The sequence below is a fragment of the Taudactylus pleione genome, unplaced genomic scaffold, assembly GCF_031769625.1.
Source record: "Taudactylus pleione unplaced genomic scaffold, aTauple2 ptg000178l, whole genome shotgun sequence".
NCBI lineage: Eukaryota > Metazoa > Chordata > Amphibia > Anura > Myobatrachidae > Taudactylus > Taudactylus pleione.
In genome coordinates, this window is record NW_028284580.1 from 6,074,890 (window position 1) to 6,100,011 (window position 25,122).

At 44.1% G+C, this 25,122-nt stretch overlaps 1 protein-coding gene across 1 annotated transcript in view; it reads right to left on the minus strand.

Moving 5' to 3' along the window:
* The window catches only part of ARHGEF37 (Rho guanine nucleotide exchange factor 37), a 117,482-nt gene that overhangs the window by 31,536 nt on the left and 60,824 nt on the right, over nucleotides 1-25,122 (minus strand). The window contains exons 11-13 of the mRNA XM_088475773.1: nucleotides 24,706-25,035; nucleotides 11,051-11,179; nucleotides 3,954-4,149 (exon numbers count right to left, since the gene is read on the minus strand). Coding sequence (XP_088331899.1) covers nucleotides 3,954-4,149; nucleotides 11,051-11,179; nucleotides 24,706-25,035 — 655 coding nt within the window. The remainder of the gene's footprint in view (nucleotides 1-3,953; nucleotides 4,150-11,050; nucleotides 11,180-24,705; nucleotides 25,036-25,122) is intronic.

The window sequence follows — 25,122 nt, forward strand, 5'->3', positions numbered from 1 at the left end:
TTATTTTTGGTACGCACACTTATTCTTATGAGCACCCATTATTATTTGACTTTAAATACTACACTATCAGGCGCATGTCTTCTTAAACCTCTTTTCCAGAACCACTCCATCCGTTAGCCAAAATGGAGCCCAAGAGGACTGCCGCCGCCTTTTAATTAAGGATCAGTGACTTTACTCATATCTACTCACAACCACACATCACACTAGATGCACGTTTGTTCAATATATTCTATCTTTAACTAAGGGAATTTATCTTTATTGTGAGCTGCCCTTACACTTCTCTCACTATATATAGGCTGTACTTTTATGATGACGTAAATAAAACAATATTTTTTGATTATTCTATGAAGTCTGGTGAGTGCACCCACATTTTTTGGAGATTATATATATATATATATATATTATATATATATATATATATAATCTCCAAAAAATGTGGGTGCACTCACCAGACTTCATAGAATAATCAAAAAATATTGTTTTATTTACGTCATCATAAAAGTACAGCCATCGACGTTTCAGTACAGTCCATGGACCTTTGTTAAAGTTTACCCTGCGGTTCCCACCATTGACTACAATGGAGGGGGCCGATCATTGGCTGAGAGATGGGGGATGACCTCTCTCAGCCAATGAACGCTTAGCAGCAGGGTTTCCATGGTGATACCCCGCCGCTAAGATCTCATTCGGGAAGTACCGTTATATAGAACGGAACTAAGTTTGTGGATCGGGTTTTCGTGGGTTTTTTTTGCCAAGTCCGGGGATGCCTACTTTGGAACGAAGAGGACAGAACCTCGCATAGGAGATGGTGAGTATGTTTTTTTTAACACGTCCCCTATGGATACTTTATCGGACAAGTGGACCGATGCCACAGGGTTACATAGGTGAGTATGTGCACATGTGTGTGTGTATGTATGTTTAATAAACTCATACTGTCACGGTGTGTGTGTCCTGTGTTTTTTTTAAACAAATTTTTACAGGTGAACTACAGGTACTAGTGGGCCCTTAATGCCCTGCATGCTGGTACTTGTGGTTCTCCAAGTACCAGCATGCAGGGCAGGCTTGCTGGGACTTGCAGTTCTACTTGTAAAGACAATGTTTCATATTCTTTATTTACACCACACCACACTATCAACCCACCACCCACTGCCACCAGGGGTGGCGGGGATAGCCACGGGCTGTCAGCCTGGGCCTGGGGTGCCCTGGAGAGGGTGACCCCTTTATTGGGGGGGTACCCAGCTCTCCAGGGATACCCGACCTGGGCTGACTAGCGGTCATGGCTGATGCTGCGGCTGGGGGGCCCGGTGAAAGGGCTCCCCTGGCTGTGGCATCAGCCCCCCGCTCGAAAAAGTCCAGTGCTGGTTCTCGATCATACAGGGGAATCCTACTAATTTTTTTCCCCTGTATTTCCAGAGCCAGGACCGGATCAGAGCCCAGAGATGGTTGCGCAGAGTACGGGGGACCCCTACGTCGTTTGTCCCCCGTATTTTGGCAACCAGCGCTGGTTCTGACTAGCCCGGTGCTGGTTGTGCTTAAATACAGGGGACCCCTACGTCGTTTGTCCCCTGTATTTAAGCACGCCCAGCACTGGGTCACTAATGCCCTGGGCTGGTTGCTCTTTTTTTTGGGGGGGGGGGCACGCCATTTTTTTCTTTTTTTTACACAGGTTTGTTTTTTTTTTTACCACAGCAGCACAGACAGGTCTCACGGACCCGTCAGTGCTCGTAGCACAGATCTCCTGGTCCGTGCATGCATCTGTGTCATTGAAATACACAGCAGCACAGACGGGTCTCACTGAACTGTCCGTGCACTGTGTCAATCACACAGATGCATGTAGCACGGATCTCCCGGGTCCGTGCTACATGCAAATGGGCACCATAACGCTGATTGGCTTCCTGTCTGCCACTGCAGTGCCACTCCTAGATGGGCCACGTGTTTGTGTCGCCCACTTGTGTCGCTTAGCATAGTCATCCAGCTACCTCGGTGCAACCTTTTGGCCTAAAAACAATATTGTGAGGTGTTCAGAATAGACTGGAAATGAGTGGAAATTAATGTTATTGGGGTTATTAATAGCGTAGGAACAAAAAAAGGCCCATTTTATGTGATTTTAGCGGTTTTTTTTATTTTTTAAAAACAAAACCCAGAACCCAAAAAACGGAAGGGTGGTTTTGGCAAAACCAATCCAGATCCAAAACACGAAGAAAGATCCAGATCCAAAACCAAACACAATTATATATACACATTCTATATATTATATATCTATTATTTACACACACATATATATTTAGAAAGGAAGGCACTCAAAAAGAGCCTTAAAAATGAAAGATACATTGTAGCCCAGGACATTACATCATAGTTACTGAGAGATTTAGGACGGGAGTTCCTGTTGAATAATAGCTCTGTATCTATATATGTACACATAACATGCATCTGTATATCTATCTGGGGTGCATTGGATTACGATTAGTGATTACTAGCATATACATCCATAATGAAAGTATCAGCCGATATGTAACATGGCGTCCCGGGCTAATGAGTGTAAGTGTGGGCCTGATGTACTTGACTACCATATTAACTCTAGAGTCTTATAAATGGTTTCAAAACTCATGAATATAATATCAATTATGTCCAAACTGGTGTCTTTTTACACAGTCAGTCCACTTGCAGGTATATATCACCAGTATTGAAAGAATCAGTCTGTTTTACGAGAATCCAGCCATGGATCTATTCAATGGCCAATATTTGTATATGACTGCCTGTACTGGATGGTGGTGCGATATAAATAGATCTCCCTATATGTATGTACTGCCCAGTGGTGTTGAGCCTTTTCAGCAGCATCAGTATAAGGTACTGGATGGAAATGTCAGACATGTATTATTGTAGCATTGCTTAGTAGCTGGTGACATTCAGTCTATAATAGATCATTATAAACAGTATGATTTCATTCACCGGTGTTATAATGAAGGTAGAGTTCATTATAATGGAAGAAAAATATTTAAAATGTACTTTTCTAAAGGATTGTAGCATAAGGAATGAGCACTATACTGAATGTACCTAATAAGAAAATGGAATACTTTGAGGAACATGTCAGTGATTAAACCAAATGTAAAATAAAGAAGAACTCTGCTGCTGGTCTGTAAGTCCCGTGAAAAGTAACAAGGTAGACGCTGTGGGTCAGACTGGCACCCTCGTCACACATGCTACTTGCATTGACCTTTATTGAGATCACTGACATAATTCAAAGCCAAGTGCCAAGACTGCATGACCTTCTCTTGTATGAGCTCTTTGTGTCATCTGGCAGGTATCTAATGGAGCCCGGTATCCATTAACAACAGTATAAAAAAATACTCTGTATGAGAGATGAAGCATAACAAGAACAACTGTTCTTTTTTCTAATAATGTAAAAGTTCAAGTAATAGAAAATATAAAGGAACTAATTTTAAAATGTAGCTGTTCTCATAAATGATACATTTCTGACTCATACTGTAAGTGCATAAGCACTCATTATGATCTAGATTGCGATTTAAAAAGGTTTCATGTTTCATTATATTTTCTTCATTTCACGCTGTCCAGCAGCGCGAGCTTTAGTATGCAGATGAAGGTGGAAAGAACAGCACTCTATAGATATAAGGAGAACAATGATCTCTGCAAGTCTGCTTGGGGGACAATCATGTATTGTTTCATGGTGGCAGTTATGCCTTTAAACAAAGTCATGAAATCATCAGATCTTGGTGCTGGGTGGGGGCTGCCAAAGCTAATCTATAACAAACATGCAACAGTGACCTGAATATGAAAATATATTTAAAGAGAAACCTGCCTTTTATTTTTTATTTTTTTACTGAAAAGGATTTTTTAACATTTATTTTAAATCAAAAGGTTATTCTGGACGCTGCATAAGAAAGAACAAGTTATGAAGCTGCAAAGTTAAAGCTCTAAAATCAGCCATTGAACTGTACCTCCTGTATCAACCAGCCATCTATTTTTATTCCCTTTGGTGTCTGCATTTTGGATCACAGCCACCACGGCACCAGGACTGAGAGTGAGGTCCAGTTCCCGTTTCCCTTTGGCGTTGCTCACCACCTGGTACAGCTTTTTAGGTCCATACCGGTGCAACAGTTGCTCGATTTGCCGTTCAAGGGCCGGAGTTTGCTCCTAACATAAATCAAGAGACACATATTTTAAGGAATGAAGACTAACAGAGGAGCATGTGTGTAATAAAATTACTATAGAAAATACAAGTGCAAAGGACTTCAGCTACAGCAGCATTGTGGAATCAATCAAATCTGACATTCCTCACTTGTATGAATTCTAAAAATAAAAAGTAGAGATATGGTAAGAACTTACCCTTGTTATCTCTTTTTCTACGAGGTCCACAGGGTGACCTTGGGGTATGGGTGATGCCGAGTCATCCTGGCACTTTACGCAGTAAATTCTTCTCCCAGGATGCAACGGGTCTCCCTCTATACTCCGCCTTCGGGCCGAAGGCTCCTCAGTTACGTAGCAAGCCAAAGGCCGGAGGAGGATAAAAGAGAGGGAAGAAACTCTGAAACACACTAGAATCACATTCACACTGAAGGAGACGGAAAACCGGTGACCAGAGTGAAGCCCAACTGAAGCACGGGTGCGTCAGGGCAGGTGCCCTGTGGACCCTATGGACCTCATAGAAATGGAGATAATAAGGGTAAGTTCTTACCATATCTCTACTTTTCTACTTCAGGATCCATAGAAGGTCCACAGGGTGACCTTGGGGATTCCCAAAGCAGTACCTTCAAGGACGGGGACGCTCCTGTGCAGAAAGGAGAATCTGCCACCCGAAGGAAGCATCCTGAGTGGCAAAGGTATCAAAAGAGTAATACCTCAAAAAGGTCTGGATAGAAGACCACGTGGCCGCCTTACAAAGATGTACAGCCAAGGCGCCACTACGAGCTGCCCACGAAGGGCCCACAGACCGAGTAGAATGAACAGTAACAGAGGGCGGGACTGGAAGGCCCTCATGAATGTAAGCCTCAGAACTCGTCATATGAAGCCATCTAGCCAAAGTTTGTTTATTGGCCGGCCATCCTCTCTTGTGGAAACCATAAAGTACAAACAAGGAATCTGACTGGTACGATCCACATAAATCTTGAGGGCACGTACCACATCCAATGAGACCTCCCCTGTCGAGAGGTCTGGGAAGATAAAGGCCGTCACAATAATCTCCTCATTAATGTGGAAACTAGAGATCACCTTAGCAAGGAACCCAGGGCGATTTTGAAGCACTGCCCTGTCCCTGTGAAAAACTAGAAATGTGGAACGACGAGAGAGCCCCCAAATTGGAAACTCTTCTGGCAGAAGCAATTGCCAGAAGAAAAACAGTCTTAGCAGTAAGCCATTTGAGGTCTACTGAGCCCAGTGGTTCAAAGGGAGGGCCCTAAGGACAACAGCCAAATCTCAAGGCGCTACAGGAGGGACAAACGGAGGCTGGAAATGAAGGACCGCCTGCAGAAAGGTGCGGATGTCAGGAAGAGGAGAAGTCCTTCGCTGGAACCACACTGAAAGGGCCGAGATATGGACCTTCAGTGTAGCAAGGCGGAGACCAAGGTCCAAACCCGCCTGTAGGAAAGCCAACACTCTGGATATCCTAAACACCTGGGGGTCATAACTTCTTGGATGACACCATTCAAAATAGGGATGCCATACCCTGTGGTAAATTCTAGCAGAAGCAGGTTTACGTGCTCTGAGCATGGTGTTAACCACAGAGCCGGAAAAACTCTTGAACCTTAAGAGGGATGTCTCAAGAGCCACGCCGTCAAAGACAGACGACCCAGATCTGGGTAGAGGCAAGGACCTTGAGACAACAGGTCCGGACGTTGAGGCAACAGCCACGGAGTGTCGATGTAGAGACTCCAAAGATCTGAGTACCATGGACATCGGGGCCATGCTGGAGCCACCAGCAGGATCATGCCTCCCTCTTGCTTGATTCCTTTGTGGTCCACCTTCCCTGAAAGGAGTGTGGACCGGTCACTGCTCCCAAACCCCGAAGACTGGCATCCGTCGTCAGAAGGACCCTGTCCAAGATCCAAAAGGGACACCCCCTGGTGAGACGGATTGTCTGTAGCCACCAAGTCAGGGACAAGCGCACCTCCGGAGAGAGCACCATCGTTTGAGTCCGTATATATGATGGGGTAATCCGTCCCACTTGGAGAGGATCAATTGCTGCAGAGGCTGGGAATAAACTGGGCATACTCCACCATGTCGAATGTCGACACCATAGATCCCATAGACTGCATTGCTGAGTGGACTGACACTCGGCGATTGTGAAGGCATCTGCGTACACGCGTGTGCAAAGTGGAGATCTTTTCTGCTATCAGAAATATCTTTACTGTTATGAATCCAACAGGGCTCCCAGATGGAGCATCCAGTGAGGACTTCTTCCAATTTATCAACCACCCATGTAATTGGAGCACAAATATCGTTAGCTGCAGGTGGTGGTGAAGCACCTCTGGGGACCCTGCTAGTAGCAAGAGGTCATCCAGGTAAGGTAACAGACGGATCCCCTGCAGCCTCAGATGGGATGCCATTACCGCCATGACCCTTGTAAACACACGAGGTGCAGTGCCAAAGCCAAACGGCACAGTCTGAAACTGGAAATGTTGCTGTGACACAGCGAACCTGAGAAAACATTGGTGAGTTGAAACAATCGGAATATGCAGGCATTCATCCTGAATATCCAGAGATACCATAAAATCCCCAGGTTCCATAGCCAGTATAACTGAGCATAGGGTTTCCATTCTGAATCAGGGTACCATGAGCAATTTGTTCAGGGACCAGAGATTGAGAATAGGACGTTAAGAACCTTTTGATTTCTGGATTAGAAAAAGGCTGGAATAATAACCCATTCCCCTTTGGGACAACGGGACCGGTACAATGACCCGTGCCTGCAGCTTGTATTGTACCTCCTCTTGAAAAGCCAAAGCGTTGTCCGAGTTCTTCGGAAGTCCTGTGCAAAAGAATTAATGGGGAGGCCTTCTGTGGAAGGAAAGGGCGTACCCCTGAGAGACCACTTCCCTCACCCAGGAATCCGTGGTAGTCTGCATGCAGCCCCCGAAAGGGAGTGAACAGATTTAAGGCCACCTCTACCTGCCTATCTGTAGAATCCTTCAGGGACGACATGGAAGGCATAGGTAGCGTTGCGCTTGTTACCAAACGCGTGACATGGGAATCCACCACCGGTGGAGTCTCCCACTTGGTAAAATGATTCTCAGCAAAAGGATAAGCCGAGATTAGACGCTTCTGCGTCTGACAACGCTTCCCCAGCGTTTTTCATGATACCTCCAACTGATTCACCAGTTGGTCAGACAACAGAAATATAGCCTCAGTCACCTTTTCTTCCATGAAATACACATGCCTAGACTTAGGCGCAGGAGGCTCATCCTCCTCAATGATCAGGGCTGCCTTCACAGCCTGTATCAGACCTGGAATATATATTTTTGACTTGACCCCTGCCTCTTGAGGAGGGGGCTCAGAGTCAGACTCATCCAGGAGCAGTCCATCATCAGATGACACATCATCTTCATCCCACAAAGTAGATTGCGACGACAGCCAGACCCTTTTAGCCGGTCTGCTGACGGGTACGTCACTCTGCTGTACCTCAGTGGCACCTTGCCATACAGCAGGAACTGTATTAACCGACTGGATGGTTGCAGCAAGTTCTGCACTGGCAAAAGGTGCTACTGTCGAAAACCGAACTGTGGAAACACAGGAGGGCCTGCCAATTGCCCCGCAATGGTTGTCAGTGCTTTTGCAAAGCACTCCCATGGCGGCTCCTGCTGAGCGGCAGAAGCCGCAGAGGGACCTGGAGAGGTTTAACACCGCAAACATAACTCCTCAGAGGCTATGTCCCCCACTCCTAACACCGCTGTACATTTTTTACAGAACAGCTTAGTAGGAGCCAAATTACAGTGCACAACAACAGTGCTTTGGCTCAGAATAGGTACAGGGATAGCAAAAAATGTCCGACAGTTATAGAAAGAGACACTCAGACAGACAGCGCTAGCATACAGTTGCAGACAAATGCAGAATAACAACAATACCTGCACTTAAATGACACTTACTGGTCAACTACACAGACTTAGCGTCTAGTAGGACAAAGTGCTACATACATTGACCACCATCAGGAGGAGAGGTATGTAGGGGTACCCATACTCCGCACCACCCGCCGAGATCTGCGACACGCAGCCAGGAGAAATGGCAGTCGAAGTACTCATGGGGGGTGGAGCCGGAAGAAAGAAGCTGTCACAGTTCAGCCAGACCGCGTTGGAAAGGCGCGCTGTGCAGCGGGGAGGAGCCGGCTGTAAAACAGGGAAGGCTGCCTCCCCTGGTCAGCGATTAACCCCTTGGACGCTGGAGCGTTCCCGCCAAATCCAGCCCACCGTCCCAGGTGGCTTTGTGGAAGCGCAGGACCCAGTGCCTGGTTCCACACGTTGTCAACCCCGGGGAGTTCCCAGCCCTGGAGGAAAAATACTGCGATGGTGCGTGCTACATACCTGCTGCCCCGTAGTATCCGGCCGCAGTCTAGGGATCATTCGGGGTCTCTGCTAGCCAAAATCCCAGGGGCCCGCCAAGATCCCCAGATCAGTACCGGCGTCTCAGCTCAACTTTCACTGGACTGCCCGCGCTGCGGCACTAGAAGAATCTTCACTTCAGGGGCTGTTTAGCAACAGCCCCACTGCGTGTTCAGTGACCCGACTCCGGCCGGGCACCCAACGAAACTGAGGAGCCTCCGGCCCGGGGGCGGGGTATAGAGGGAGATCCGTTGCATCCTGGGAGAAGAATTCACTGCGTAAGGTGCCAAGATGACTCTGCATCACCTATACCCCAAGGTCACCCTGTGGACCTTTTATGGATCCCTGAAGTAGAAATAATTATTCTGAGTTAAAGGATTACAGGGACAATACTGAGCAACACACTGGAAAACCAGGCCCATGGGGGCCCTTGCATAAACAGCTGTATACATCATGCTATCCTAAAAATGTATTACTGGATAAATTCTACGACAAGTGGGGTGCACTGAAAGTACCAGCAGTACAACAGGTAGGTAAACAAGGGAGACATACATTCATTAATCAAACCTTCCAGTACCTCCTGGGTTCTTTGACAAGAACATCCTGTAAATATATTCATGAATACAAACATTAAAAATGTGAAGAATGATCTCTGTTTAATTTGTTGTCAGGTTGAGTCTCCCATATCCAAATATTCCAAAATACGGATATTTTTTTTAGCATAAATGAGATAGTGACACCTTTGCTTTTTGATGGTTCAATGTACAGAAACTTTGTTTTACGCACAAAATTATTAAACATATTGTATTAAATAACCTTAAGGCTGTGTGTATATGGTGTATATGAAACATAAATTAATTTCATGTGTGTACACAAACTTTTTTGAGTCACAATATTATTGAAAATATAGTATAAAATGACCTGCAGGCTGTGTGTATAAGGTGTATATAACACATAAATGCATTCTGTGTGTATATTTGGGTCCCATTCCCAAGATATTTCATTATGGTATGCAAATATTCCAAAATACGGAATATTCTGTTATCCAAAATACCCCTGGTCCCAAGCAGTTTGGATATGGGAGACAACGTCTATAACTATAAGCTTAACAAAAAAAATATATTTTTGCAGTCATCACTATAAATAAGGGCAGCTGAAATCAAACATTTGGTTGAACCAATGCATATGAGCAAGTTACCTATCACTTCATTAATAACGGTAACTTGACTGAGGAATGGGTATTCCTCAAGCAATAGGCGACATTAGCCCAAAATAACAACCTTACACCACCTACCTTTACTTTTCTAGTTACAGTCACCTATAACAGCCTAATGCACAACCAGCAACCTTCATATGTATGCCAGGCCCAAAAGGGCTACAACACCACCTCCACATCATACCTAATGCCAGGGAACAATTATCCCGATTCCCTGATGTAAAGTGCCCTCTGCATCATACCCAATGCCAGGGAACAGTCAGCCCATGACTCCCTGATGTAAAGTGACTTCCGCATCATATCCAATGCCAGGGAATAGTCAGCACATGACTCCCTGATGTAAAGTGACTTCCGCATCATATCCAATGCCAGGGAATAGCCCATGACTCCCTGATGTAAAGTGACTTCCGCATCACACCCAATGCCAGGGAACACAGTCCATGACTCCCTGATGTAAAGTGCCCTCTGCATCATACCCAGATTAGTTAGCCTGTGACTCCCTGATGAAAAGAGACTTCAGTATCCTATCCAATGCCAGGGCACAGTCAGCCAGTGACTCCCTGAATGGTATGGTATAGTGGAGGGAAAATGGTGACCTGCTTTGAATGCTTAAAGCAAATTAAGTGCTTGAAGAGCTAAAGCTGGGTACACATTACCCAATGTGTACCCAGCGTTATATCGCTGGCGACGGGACCTGGCATGCGTCAAACGCTTACACATTTGCCAAGGATGTGTCCCAGGGGTGGGGTTATGTGTCATGCTTCATTCTGCAGCATGACATCGTTAGAGATTCCCCGTTGGCCCTGCTGTAGGGCCAACAGGCCATGTCGCTAACAACCAGTGGGAGCACACATATCATGGGTACACAATAGACGATGTACCCGATATGTTGTTCTAAACCTCGAGATCGGACATATCGTCTACTGTGTACCCACTGCTGGACAACAAAGGGTACTGGGCACAATATACTAAAAATTAGCAAATAATGGACAGCACATTTTCAGAAGATATGAGCGGTTCGGTTTTGTTTCGGTTCGTATTGCAAATTCGGATCTGATTGGCTATCCAGAACACATGAGAGCCAGATAGCCAATGAGATGACACGTGACATTCAGATAGCCAATAAGATGACTTTTTTAGATCCGTGCATAATCGAGTCAAAACCGAACCACTCTAATTTTAGGTATAGTGCAATAAACCTGATGGCACTAGCCAAAGAAACTGACATGCATAAACAATTTATTTTGAGAATAAATTCAAAGCTTGATGTTCAAATGAGCAGGAAGAGGCTCACCTGTACTATTGGAGCTGGCAAGACCTCGTCAAATATTTTGGTAAATTCGTTCATCTGAGAAATTGAGTTCTGGATACTGTCTTCTACCCATTTCCTGAACTGGGCCTCAGGAACCTTGCTGTACTGCATCTATAATGACAGCAATGCTTCATATATTAGACATTGTAATTTTAATATCAATAGTGAAAGATTGTATTTTTTTTATTTTTACTGTAATTTTATGATGTAACGTCAACAGTAAATCAGGTAAATAATTCGATTACATTGAGTAACATACCAATTTAAGGAATAAACATTCCAAAACAAGCAGGGTAACATGAAATTAAAGTGAAAGAATGTCTCTACAATAGTCTGCATCAGCAGGACATAGAATCAAAAGTAAAGGCCCCTACACACTAGACGAAATCATGAACGATTTGGCCGATTCCGACGCATTGGAACGACAAATCATTCATATCGTCCAATGTGATCACGATGCGCACTCCAACCGTTGGTTGTATCTTCAGATCTTCCCTACATGCAGGAAGATCTGTGAATCTCGTTAACAATTTGCGGCATATCGTGCAGTGTGTACGCACTACTGACCGACGAACGATATGTTGGACCGACCCGAACCATGCAGACGTCACTTAAGAGGCATTTCCATAATGACACTGATGCATGCAGCGAAATCCGTACATGCATCTTTGTTTAAAAAAATGCTCAAGTTTATTTAATTTTATTTTCCATAACCAGCACCGGACTCTTTCTAGCAGGGGTGTAATGCCACAGCCAGGGGAATCTTTTCACCGGGTTCCCCGGCCAAAGCATTACACCTGACCATTAGTCAGCCCAGGCCGGGGATCCTTTAGTAACCTAGCAGTTCTAACCATTGAATTGGGAACCGTTCATTGGCTGAGAGAGCCAATGAACGCTCAGCATCGGGATTTCTATAGAGAAATGCCGCGGATGAGCTGTAATTCAGGAAGTACCATCCTTTTTTTTTAAGAAAATGTGGATGCCTACTTGGCCAAGAAGACCTGTCCAGTGATTGAAGGTGACTATGTGTGAGTGTGTAATAAAACTTTACTTTCACGATATGTATATTATCTTTATTTTAACATTACTTTTTTTTTGCAGGTGAACTAGAGGTGCATGCCCTGCATGCTGGTACTTGTTATTCTCCAAGTACAAGCATACGGGGGAGGCTTGCTGGAACCTGTAGTTCTACTGTAAAAGACAGTGGGTTTTTTTTATAACTTTTTTATTCAATAAATGAATAATATACAGCGAAGACTACGCAGAGGCTCTTAATAACAGAGAAAAATGAACCAAAACAGATGCCATAAGATGACAAAAAGTGACATAAATAGACATGTCGCATAATAAGTATTTGTTACATTTACTGCTTTCATCTAAATTTTATAACAATAAAAAAAGAGGGAAAGAGTAAAATAATAAAAGAGAAGTGTGGTGTGGCAAATCACGTAAAAAGGAAGAGGATAGAGGGGAAAAAAGAGAAGAAGGTTGTTACCCAACTGGACTCCTATAAAACTTTATCTATGCATGCATTGGGTTCTCCAAATGTTGGTAAAGACATAAAAGAATTATCGTATAGAATATTCATGACCTATTTTTATAGGAATAATGGGTGCGTTCGAAAGTTTGAAGTCCAATGATCCCATATTTTAATAAAGCTTTTGGAAGAATTGCGTAATATGTTAGTCATGTATTCCATAGAATCTATGTGCCAAACTTTAGCTATGATCTCACTTATCGTAGGGACATTGGTTGTTTTCCAAGCTGTTACGATGCTACAGGTAGCTGCTGAAATAACATGTCTAATAAGTTTGTGTTGATGAAAAGTGGCATCTGGAATACACAAAGGCAATAATGTTGAAACCAACCAAAGTGTGAAGGAGAGATCTAATTTCACTCCAAAAAGAAACAAAGTTTTGGACAGGTCCACCAAGTGTGCAAGAAAGTTCCAATATCAGTGCCACATCTCCAACACAAATTTAAAGCATCTGGGCACATTTTTTTGCAGATGTGATGGAACATAGGGCTCGATTCAGACCCGGACACTAAGCTGCGCTCTCACGCTGCCAAAAGGGGCCGAGTATGCAAATGCAGCGATCACACTGAATGGCTTAATTGATAATGAAATAACGAGGGAATAGCCCACACCTGTCCATGAAATAGCTTTTGAGTTGATAGTCCCATTACATTTGGCCCCTTAAAAAGTGGGAGGCACATATAGAAAGCGTTGTAATTCCTACACCGTTAACCTGATTTGGATGTAATTACCCTCAAATGAAATCTGAAAGTCTGCAGTTAAAGCACATCTTGTTTGTTTCATTTCAAAGCCATTGTGGTGGTGAATAGAGGCCAAACATGAAAATTCTGTCAATGTCCCAATATTTATGCACCTGACTGTGTGTGTATATATATATATATATATATATATATATATATATATATATACACATATATACACACACACATATATATATATATTATATATATATATATATATATATTTATTAGGGGTGAGCGGGTTCGGATTTCTGAAATCCGAACCCCCCCGATCCGAGTCAGGCTCGACTTTTCCCGCCTGACTCGGATCTGAAATCGAGGCAAAACGTCATCATCCCGCCTTCCGGGTCTCGCGGGTTTTGGATCCTATATAAGGTACCCGCGTCGGCGCCAATTTCTCACTCGGCTGTGGACAGTGAAGAGGGAGGGTGGGAGTTAGGGCAGGCTGGGCTGTGTAGTGTAGTGGTGTAGTGCAGTGTAGTGTAGTGTTGTGCTGTGCTGCGCTGTGCTGCTGTTGTCCATAGGGGCTGTGTCCACTACTTCAAAGTCCATAGGGGCTGGCTGGACTGTGTTGTGCAGTCAATTGTCCATAGGGGCTGTGTCCACTCCAAAGTCCTGTGCAGTGTCCCAGTCCTAAAGGGGTGCTGTAGTGTTGTCCAGGGGGTGCTCTGTCCGTCAGGGGTGCTCCCCCCAAGTGCTAAAAAAAACCACATTTTTTCTGTGTTTGTGAATTGTGTGCACTGTGGCTGCACGTGCATCAGCGAAGGAGCAGCGCCAAGCGTGCGCCTGTGTCCCATAAGTAAAAGGCAGTCTGGCTTGTCCGTTAAAGGGTGCTGTAACCCCTAAAGGGCACTCCAAACAAAATTAAAAAATATATTTTTTTCTGTTTGTGAATTGTGTGTGCAGTAGCCACACGTGCATTAACAAAGTAGTGCCAAGCGTGCGCCTGTGTCCCATAAGTAAAAGGCCGGCTGGATTGACCGCTAAAGGATGCTGTAACCCCCAAAGGGCAGTCCAAACAAAATAAAAAAATATTTTCTGTGTTTGTGAATTGTGTGCACTGTGGCTGCACGTGCATCAACAAAGGAGCAGCGCCAAGCGTGCGCCTGTGTCCCATAAGTAAAGGGCCGGCTGGCTCATTTCTTAAAGGGTGGTGTAACCCACAAAGTGCATTAGTCTCCAACAAAAATAAAAAAATATTTTCTGTGTTTGTGTGCGCCTTAGCCGCACGTATATATCAATATAACACAAATGGAGGACCAAACTTTCTCCGATAAAAATAAAATAGGGAAAGATCTAGAACCACTTCCTCCTAGTGCTGAAGCTGCTGCCACTAGTCATGACATAGATGATAACATGCCATCAACGTCGTCTGCCAAGGCCGATGCCCAATGTCATAGTAGAGGTCACATACAATCCCAAATGACAAAGTTCAGGAAAATGACCTTGAAAAAAACATTTAAATCATCTGAAGAGAAACGTAAACTTGCCAATATGCCATTTACGACACGGAGTGGCAAGGAATGGCTAAGGTCTTTCCCTATGTTCATGCATGTGGTTCAGCTTCACATGACGATGGAAGCCCTCCTCCCACTAAAAAAATCAAACGAGTTAAGCTGGCAAAAGCACAGCGAAGAACTGTGCGTTCTAAGAAGATATCACAAATCCCCAAGGAGAGTCCAAGTGTGGTGGTGGTTGCGATGCCTGACCTTCCCAGCACTGGACGGGAAGAGGTGGCTCTTTCCACCATTTGCCCGCCCCCTGCAAGTGCTGAAAGGAGCACCCACAGTCCACTTGCTGATATGCAAATTGAAGATGTCACTGTTGAAGTACAACAGGATGAGGATACTGGTGTAGCTGGCGCTGAGGAGGAAGTTGGCGAGGAGGATTCTGATGGTGATGTGGTTTGTTTAAATCAGGCTCCGGGGGAGACAGTTGTTGTCCGTGGGATGAAAAAGCCCATCACGGTCATGCCTGGGCAGAAGACCAAACATATCACCTCTTTGGTCTGGCAATATTTCTATCCAAATCCGGACAACAACTGTCTTGCCATATGTACCATATGTAAAGGTGGAATAAGTAGGGGTAGGGACGTTAACCACCTAGGAACATCCTCCCTTATACGGCACCTGCAGCACGTTCATAAAAAGTTAATGTCAAGTTCAGAAACTTTGGCTAAGACCATAAGCAGTCCAGGGACACCTAAATCCCGTTGTCCTGTTGTATCCAAGCGCCTGCAAACCACACCGTCAACTCACTCCTCGTCAATTTCCTCCTTAGTCAGGATCGGAAGTAGTCCTGCAGGCCATGTCACTGGCATGACTGACTCTCCTATCCGGGATTCCTCCGGAGGATCCTGCATTGCTACGCCTCCTGCTGCCGCTGCTGCTGTTGCTGCTGCTGGGAGTCGTTCATCATCCCAGAGAGGAAGTAGGAACACCACTACTTTTACTAAACAATTGACCCTCCAACAGTCCTTAGCGAGGAGGATGAAGTACGACAGCAGTCATCCTGAAGCAAAACGTATAACTGAGGCCTTGACTGCTATGTTGGTGTTAGACGTGCGTCCGGTATCCGCCATTAGTGCAGTGGGATTTAGACAATTGATGGAGGTAGTGTGTCCCCGGTTCCAAATCCCGTCTAGATTCCACTTCACTAGGCAGGCGATACCGAGACTGTACAGAAACGTCAGAAAAAGTGTCCTCAGTGTCCTGAAAAATGCCGTTGTACCCAATGTCCCAATGTGGAACAGGGCAGACTAAGGACTATATGACTGTGACAGCCCACTGGGTAGATGTATCACCTTACGCAGCAGCAGCGTCACCAGTAGCAGCATCTCATAAACGCCAGCTCGTTCCAAGGCAGGCTACGCTGTGTATCACCGGTTTCAGTAAGAGGCACACCGCCGACAACCTCTTAGAGAAACTGAGGGAAATCATTGCCCAGTGGCTTACCCCACTTAGACTCTCCTGGGGATTTGTGATATCTGACAACGCCACCAATATTGTGCGGGCATTACATCTGGGCAAATTCCAGCACGTCCCATGTTTTGCTCACACAATAAACTTGGTGGTGCAGAATTTTCTTAAAAGCAACAGGGGTGTGCAGGAGACGCTTTGGGTGGCCCGAAAAATTTCTGCCCACTTTCGCCATTCAGCGACTGCGTGCCGAAGACTTGAGCGCCAGCAAACACTCTTTAACCTGCCCCGCCATCACCTGAAGCAAGAGGTTGTGACGCGGTGGAACTCAACCCTCTATATGCTTCAGAGGATGGAGGAGCAGCAAACGGCCATTCAAGCCTATACATCCACCTATGACATAGGCAAAGGAGGGGTATGCACCTGACTCAAGCGCAGTGGAGAATGATTTCCGTGTTATGCAAGGTTCTCCAGCCCTTCGAACTTGCCACATGTGAAGTCAGTTCAGACACTGCCAGCTTGAGTCAGGTCTTTCCCCTCATCAGGCTTTTGCAGAAGCAGCTGGAGAAAGTGAAGGAGGAGCTAAGACGGAGCGATTCCACTCGGCATGTGGGACTTGTGGATGAAGCCCTTCATTCGCTTTGCCAGGATTCCAGGATGGTCAATCTGTTGAAATCAGACCACTACATTTTGGCTACCGTGCTCGATCCTAGGTTTAATGCCTATGTGGTGTCTCTCTTTCCGGCCGACACAAGCCTGCAGAGGTGCAAAGACCTGCTGGTGAACACACTGTCAGCTGAAGCGGAACGTGACACGTCAACGGCTCCTTCTTCATTTTCTCCCGCAACTGGGGCTGCCAGGAAAAAACGTAGGTATCCTAAGCAACCCGCTGGCGGTGATGCAGGGCAGGCAGGACCAAGTTTGGACTGAAGGACCTGGCAACAATTTCTGACATGTCTACTGTAACTACATATGATACTGTCACCATTGACAGAATGGTGGAGGATTACATCGGTGACAGCATCCAAGTAGGCATGTCAGACAGTCCATACCTGTACTGGCAGGAAAAAGAGGCAATTTGGAGGCCCCTGTACAAACTGGCTCTATTTTACCTGAGTTGCCCCCCCTCCAGTGTGTACTCCGAAAGAGTGTTTAGTGCAGCCGGGAACCTTGTCAGCGAAAGGCGTAGGAGGTTGCTTCCACAAAATGTGGAGAAGATGATGTTCATAAAACTGAATTATCAACTCTTCCAGGGAGACCAGCCTCCAGAACGTACAGAGGGACCTGTGGTGGTGGATTCCAGTAGGGACGAGTTAATACTCTGTGAGGATGAGGATGTACACAACACTGAAGAGGGTGAGGAATCGGTGGATGAGGAGGATGAGGACGACATCTTGCCTCCGTAAAGCCAGTTTGTGCAGGGACAGATTAATTGCCAGCTTGTTTTGTGGGGGCCCAAACGAACCAATCATTTCAGCCACAGTTGTGTGGCAGACCCTGGCGCTGAAATGATTGCTTTGTTAAAGTGTGCATGTCCTGTTTATACAACATAAGGGTGGGTGGGAGGGCCCAAGGACAATTCCATCTTGCACCTCTTTTTTTTTCTTTGCATTATGTACAGTTTGGGGCCTAGTTTTTCAAACTGCCATCCTGTCTGCCACTGCAGTATCACTCCTAGATGGGTCACGTGTTTGTGCCGCCCACTCGTGTCGCTTAGCATAGTCATCCAGCTACCTCGGTGCAACCTTTTGGACATAAAAACACTATTGTGAGGTGTGAGGTGTTTAGAATAGACTGGAAATTAGTGGAAATTAAGGTTATTGAGGTTAATAATAACATAGGAGCAGAAAGACCAACACATTCTGTGATTTTAGCTTTTTATGCTTTTTAAAAAAAAAATACAGATCCAAAACACAAAACCCAGAACCCAAAACACGGAAGGGTGGTTTTGGCAAAACCAATCCAGATCCAAAACACGAAGAAAGATCCAGATCCAAAACCAAAAAAAAGCAGCTATTACCCATGGTACAAGTGATCAACCCGTGGCGAGACATTTTCAGGAATCTAAGCATACTTTAACGTCATTAAGATACCGTATGATTGACCATGTCCCACCTCTAATGCGGGGTGGGGATCACGGGAAATTACTATTAAGGAAAGAGGCAGAATGGATTCTGAGACTTGATGTATTATACCCTAAAGGTTTAAATGATAATATCTCCTTTGTTGGCTTTAGTTAAACTCTGAAGCACCACTGCCATTATGTGTTAGACTAAAGTTCCCTTTGGCTAAATATCCATGATGATAGAATATTGGTGTATGTATGTATTTTGTCCTCATTTGCCTGTTTTTATATAGGATAATGCAGTTATATAATTGCTTGTTTGTGTAGTATGGCGATGTGCTTTGAGGTTGTACCAATGTAAGTAACATTGGTTTGTAATAGATATTAACTCAGCATGGTTGCATTTTCTGTGTATTACCCTATGAGCTTGATGTCCAAGCAATTATGTCCTGTGTGTTGAGATATGTTCCGCTTTGTAATACATCTCTCTTTTTTACAATAATAATAATAACAACGATATAGCCGGGTGATTAGGTTATGTGAGCAGTCTATTTTGGTACTGCTGGCGGCTAACTAGCTTTTATGTACTGTTGTATATATACAATATAACGATGTACTATGTAGCCTTGTCATACGCAAGTGGTGTTGTGGTTAAACAACTTGTTACTTTGTTGCTTAGCAACGCTTGGTGTGGGTGTCACGTGGTGTGCGCCGAGAGTGGTGACGTCATCGTCAGCGCCGACGACTCAGCGGGAACGAGGAAGCTGATCACGCGGCGCGGATTGGACACTTGGTGATGGGCTATTTAAGGTATGTTGTTTGTATGTTTTGTACTTTTCTGAAGACAGTTACATAAAGAACTGAAACGTTATAATTTGGCTCACCTTCGTGTTTCCTCATATGGGTGAGTGCCACACCTCCTGGTCTGTGTATATATATGTATATATATATATATATATATATATATATATATATATATATATATATATATATATATATAAAAGCCCCAATACTTAGTCTTCTCAGACCTTGAAAAAGATACCAATTGGTATCATGCGCTTTTGTCTACCTGTTATTGTAGACATAGTTATCCGGTGAGAGTCCATCTGTTCCCTATGTTTTTAGTGGATATTTTAACTGTTTGTATGTGTATAGAATAAACGGCGTTACAGTATCTGGAGTTTTTTCTGTTTCTATATATACTGAAAGCTACAGTGTTTACATTTGGGTAGAGGAGGATACATTAGGCAACTTGGCTTGGGACAGAATTCTGCCATTTTCCTCTCCGTTATGTGTGAATCTGTCTACTTACACTAGTAGGCCACCGCTTCTAGTACGAATCTCTGCATACATTGCTTATATGGATTAAAAATTGTGTATATGACAAAGTTATGCTATAGGATATCCTTCCCCTATTTCTTGAGTATTTTCAGAGTTACCACATTGGATAGGAGTGGACTGCCCTGATATTTACCTTGGCATAAACAACCCTGACTGTATGATTATGTTATAGCGCCTGAGGGCCTAGGGCCTTATTTAATTAGAAGCGAAAAGCCAAGATCCGACTGTGACTTTTCGCCAGTCGGAAACTTATCTCCGTATTCAATTCCAAATACTTGTCACGTATCCGGAAACGCCCGCCATGCAATGTAATAGTCGAAAAAAGATTCGCCTCTGAATAACAGGAGAAAATAAGTGCATTTTTTTTATTTTGGGGTGCAAAGGTGGGGAAAGCTCTCAGCATCCTTGGAACAGGCCACCTAAAGGATAACTGCATCAAAAAATCCCTTAAAATAATGAGGAACACCCCTAAAAATTAGTTTGAATCTGGCGGTAATAAAATACAAAGTGGGGGTACAAATATAAAAAGTAGCGAAATAGACCTTTTGGGGGTCTGCAAGTATGGGGGAGGTGTTTTTTTGATCGCAGGTGGTTGCTTCAGGTGCATTTTTTATGTTTTTCACTTTAGAGACATTAAAATATGCTAGCACCCATTTTCAATTACCCCAAATTTGACAGGACTAATTATTTTCTCCAAAAAATACTGCTTAATGCCATTCTTCACCACTTGTGCAAAGACGCTAATTAGAGGCAATTGTACCAACTTAAGTACCCCAAACAGTTTTATTAGGGCTAACTGGGCACTACTACATTGATCCCCAATGTTTCCGCATCTTTTTGGGGGGTTCAGGCTGATTTCCCCGATTCTGACAACACTTTCCGCCTGTTCTGACTTCGCGTGTCGCCGTTTTTGCACCTTTTGGAATTGAATACGGCGAATAGCGGGTACGTGCACGATATGTTTCCGCTGCTAAAATACGCGATGTAGGCGCAAAGTCCGGCATGCAAAACTTTATCGCGGGTGCAAAACTAATTGAATACCGCACCTAGTGGTAAACAATTTGTTTCTATGATATTTTTTAGGTGAAGTGTGGGTGACACTTTGTACTATGGGACAACAGGGTGCTTACTAAGCGCATGGGTACACATCCCCAGTTTTCGATTTCAGGTGCTCTAGGTCATCTGTGGGGGACAAATGTCTTATTTGTAAATAGATAAAAAACTTGACATTTGGATGTTGATATCGCTCTTTTCATTATTGAAAGGATAGTAACTTTCCCCACGGCCTGTATACATTTCTGATGGAGACTAATCCCTGGTTTTTCCATTGAAGGAAACAATTATTTTTTAACCCTGGCAGGAAGGCCGGGTTACTGCAGATACAAACTAATGTTTAACAGGTATGAATGTGTGCGCAACTGTTCATAATCCCCAACCACACCATATAAGTACCATCAAATAAAATATTAGATACAACCTTGTTTGCTAACAAAGATTTTTAAGATATAATAATGATCCAGGAGAACAGGGGTGAAAGAGTATCCTCTATATCGGAGTTAATATATGTCTTGATTGAGTAACCAGCCTGATATATCTAAAATGCGCTGCCAAGCTGCAATAATATGTCTGGAAAACCTCTTCCTCCTCGTTCTTTTGATCCCTGCAGTCTGAGGAAGCCTAATCCTTGTTTATTTCCCCTGCCATAACAATTTCAGAAACATCCGTGTACAGCAAAGGAATCTTCCTTAGACAAGACCACTGGGAGCATTAAAAGTGGATAAGTTCATTTTTGGAAGAGAACAGATTCGATAACTATATTCTTTGCTAAAAAACATAAATTTAGGTTATGCCAACTATGCAGCAGTAGTTTGATCTTGAAGATTGTCAGAGTAAAATTAAATCTATGCAAATCAGGTAAGAAAGTTGGGATAGACAGTCCCCAGTTATTTCAATCTTCGGGGAAAATTTAAATTTTCCTACGATAAGGAGCATTGATACAGTTTCCTGTCCGCTCAGTAATAGGCAGAATTTCACAATTACACAAAAACTACAAAAAAAGGAGGGTGGCGCTTGAGGGGAGAATTCAATAGAGATTATCTATATAAGATTATCACTCAACTGAAAATAAAAATATTTCAGCAAGGCTTCTTATAAATAAAATACACATTTATTATACAGAATGAAAAATGAAAAAATAAAAAGTGAGATATACAAAATATACTAAAAATATAAATAAAAAATATGACAAAGAAATTAAATCTGTAATAAGAATATATCTTGAAATATGCGAATATAGAATAGTGTCCTTGTAGCTGTAATGTGCCTGTAGACTAACATGCGTGCACAGTGTGTACACACTAGACGGTTTGAAGTTCAGACACGTCGGAATATGACAAATTGTTTAAAAAATCGTCTAATGTGTACCCGGCTTAAGACGGAGTTTATTCTTTATAATGTAGCGTATACACATGTATAGAATTCTGCAAGAGTAACCACAATCACAAGAGAAAATCATCACCTGCGTCGGTCGTGTGAGATCACATGTGTAAAATCTAAAGCTGGCGCCACACAGGCCACTCTTATCAACCAGTGGCAATATTGGAAAAGATCCAACCGCTTGGCAAACAGGCTGGGCTGCAGATCTCTTCAGGCTATACTTGAGTGTGTTGCAGCAATTAGAAGATGACCACACAAAGAAATTTCCATCTGAACATGCCCATTAATGATCCAATCTATTTTTATAACATTATTATTGGGCATCAGCGTCGTTTTGCGATCCATGATGAATTAGGCCATCAGTTCGCATATTTTGCCAGATATTTATAAACCATATCAGTGCAGTCACATGTTGCTCCTGTCCCACACAAATAGGTTACAAATGGATGTGTAGGCAGACAGAATGAATAGAATAGGTGCTCTGATCCTAGTCACAGCATTTACCAATGAAATCAAACATCACATTGATATGGTAACCACCATCAACAGCCTTCAATAAAGACACCTACCGTATATACTCGAGTATAAGTCGACCCGAATATAAGCCGAGGTACCTACTTTTACCACAAAAAACTGGGAAAACTTATTGACTCGAGTATAAGCCTAGGGTGGGAAATGGCAGCAGCTGGTAGTGCCCCCAGTAGTAATCCCCCCTGGTAGTACCCCCAGTGGTAATCCCCCCTGTAGTAATCCCCCCCTGGTAGTGCCCCCTGTAGTAATCCCCCCTAGTAGTTCCCCCAGTGGTAATCCCCCCTTTTAGTGCCCCCTGTAGTAATCTCCCCCTGGTAGTTCCCCCAGTGGTAATCCCCCATTTTAGTGCCCCCTGTAGTAATCCCCCCTGGTAGTGCCCCCTGTAGTAATCCCCACCTGGTAGTTCCCCCAGTGGTAATCCCCCCTTTTAGTGCCCCCTGCAGTAATCGCCCCCTGGTAGTGCCCCCTGTAGTAATCGCCCCCTGGTAGTGCCCCCAGTAGTCCCCCCCCCCCAGTAGAGAGAGATGTAATAAGGATAAAAAAAAAAAAATCACTTACCTGAAACTCCCGCTCCTGGTCCCGCTGCTAACAGCTCTTCCGGCCGCTTTGCATGGGAGAGACGTCATTACTCATGACATCTCTCCCATTACCCACTGCGGGAGCCGGAAGATGGCTCCTGCAGTGGGAGCAGCAGCAGCCGATGAGAGTCTGACAGATTTCTTAAAAAGTGATGACATCACTTCCGCCCAAAACCGGAAGTGGGTCAAGGAGGAAGCTTTAGCAAGTGCACCTCATACCCAGAGACTGCTATAAAAGACCCCCAACAATACAGGTATGCTACAGCCTTGAAGAAGAGACCCAGTATCTCGAAACGCGTCGGCTAGCTACACCTGTAATCACTTCCAAGGACTCTGGACTTTTTCCACATGATCAGATTTCCGTTTGGGTAAAGCGTAAGGAGCGTTGCAGGGCAACCAGGGCACCCTGCAATTCAACACCAGCTGGCTCTCCATCACCCACCGGGTATGATATCCTGTACTTTTTTGCCTACTACCAAGTGTACAATTATAACCATTTATTTGTACATTGCACGATAGTGCTTATTTTAAACACAGGAGTCACATTTCCTGCTGCAATCAGAACCCACCAGACCTGTCATTTGTTTTAGGTTTCATGTCTTTATGCATCCACAGTATATATAATTCACCTATTGCATATGTCTAATGTCCACGGCAGATACCGTTTTTCTGTCTCATCCAGTATTTAACAACTGATCCTGTGAATTATCATCCTTTTTGAATCTACAGCACATGTTTTTACTGTATGCATTTATATTCCATGCATCACCCTGTATTCATGAATACATTTTATTTTATGTCTACACTGACCTATGTCATCTATACGGTCGACTCCGTCACAGCATTTATGTTGAGAAGCGCCTAAATACATGGTAATACCTACCTTTAGACACACAAATCTGACTGCTTGCCATGGGTTACAGCACCTTTATCCACCACTTTTCTAATCATTATTCTAGGGAACTGCATTTTTTAAAAGATATGTTAAGTTGGGATATGTTCGGCATCCAAGGGGTCAGAATGCTGATGCTTACATTACCGACTCCAAATAGTGGGGTTGGGTAGAGGGTTAGGTTTAGAGGCTAGGATTAGGCACTAGAGGGAGGGATAGGGTTAGGCACTAAGAGGGGAGGGTTAGGTTTAGGGTGCAGGGAGGAGGAGGATAGGGTCAGGCACCGGGGAGAGAAGGTTAGGGTAGGAAGAGGGTTAGGATACCGACCAACAAGTGTCGGGAAGCTAACCCTGTTGGGTTGCCGGCATCTGTATTCTGACCGCCAGGATCCCGAGCGCCGGCATCCCGTACCCAACTCGTTAAGTTTGGGCTTTTATTTTAGCACCTCTCGCTATAAAATTCTTCTTTCATGAAGCTGTAATTATAAACCACAAATAAACCAGTTGAAGGCAGTTTGGGTTAACAATACTTGTTGCCATATTGGTTCAGTTAATTATTATGCACCACTTAGTAGGGACAATGCTAAAGATAGTCATTACCTGAAAAGCTTGTGTTTCTGCTGCGTGTAGCCCTTGTCCAGCCAAATCTGTTTGCAGAGCTATAAAGTTTAGCACAATCTTATGAAGCCACTGTAAAGACAGGGTGATGCAACAAGGCAGCTCAGACAGCAGCACGGAATGGATAGCCTTGTAGTTTTTCACAATGCACTCCTCCTCCAACGTCATCCTGCCCGTGTCACTGTACTTCTCCTCAAGGTTTTCATAGTCCAGCAGTTTGTCCATTCTTTTCCGGATCAGATTTTTTGGGCCCTTTAAGCAATCAGAAAGGCTACTAACAGGCTGCAGGACCAGTATTTGCACCCTTCTCTTCTGCAAGTAGAAAGTGTAATCAGAACTTATAGCTTACATTTGTGATACATGTATCTACAAAAAGGCACAAAAGAAAGGTGTCAACTT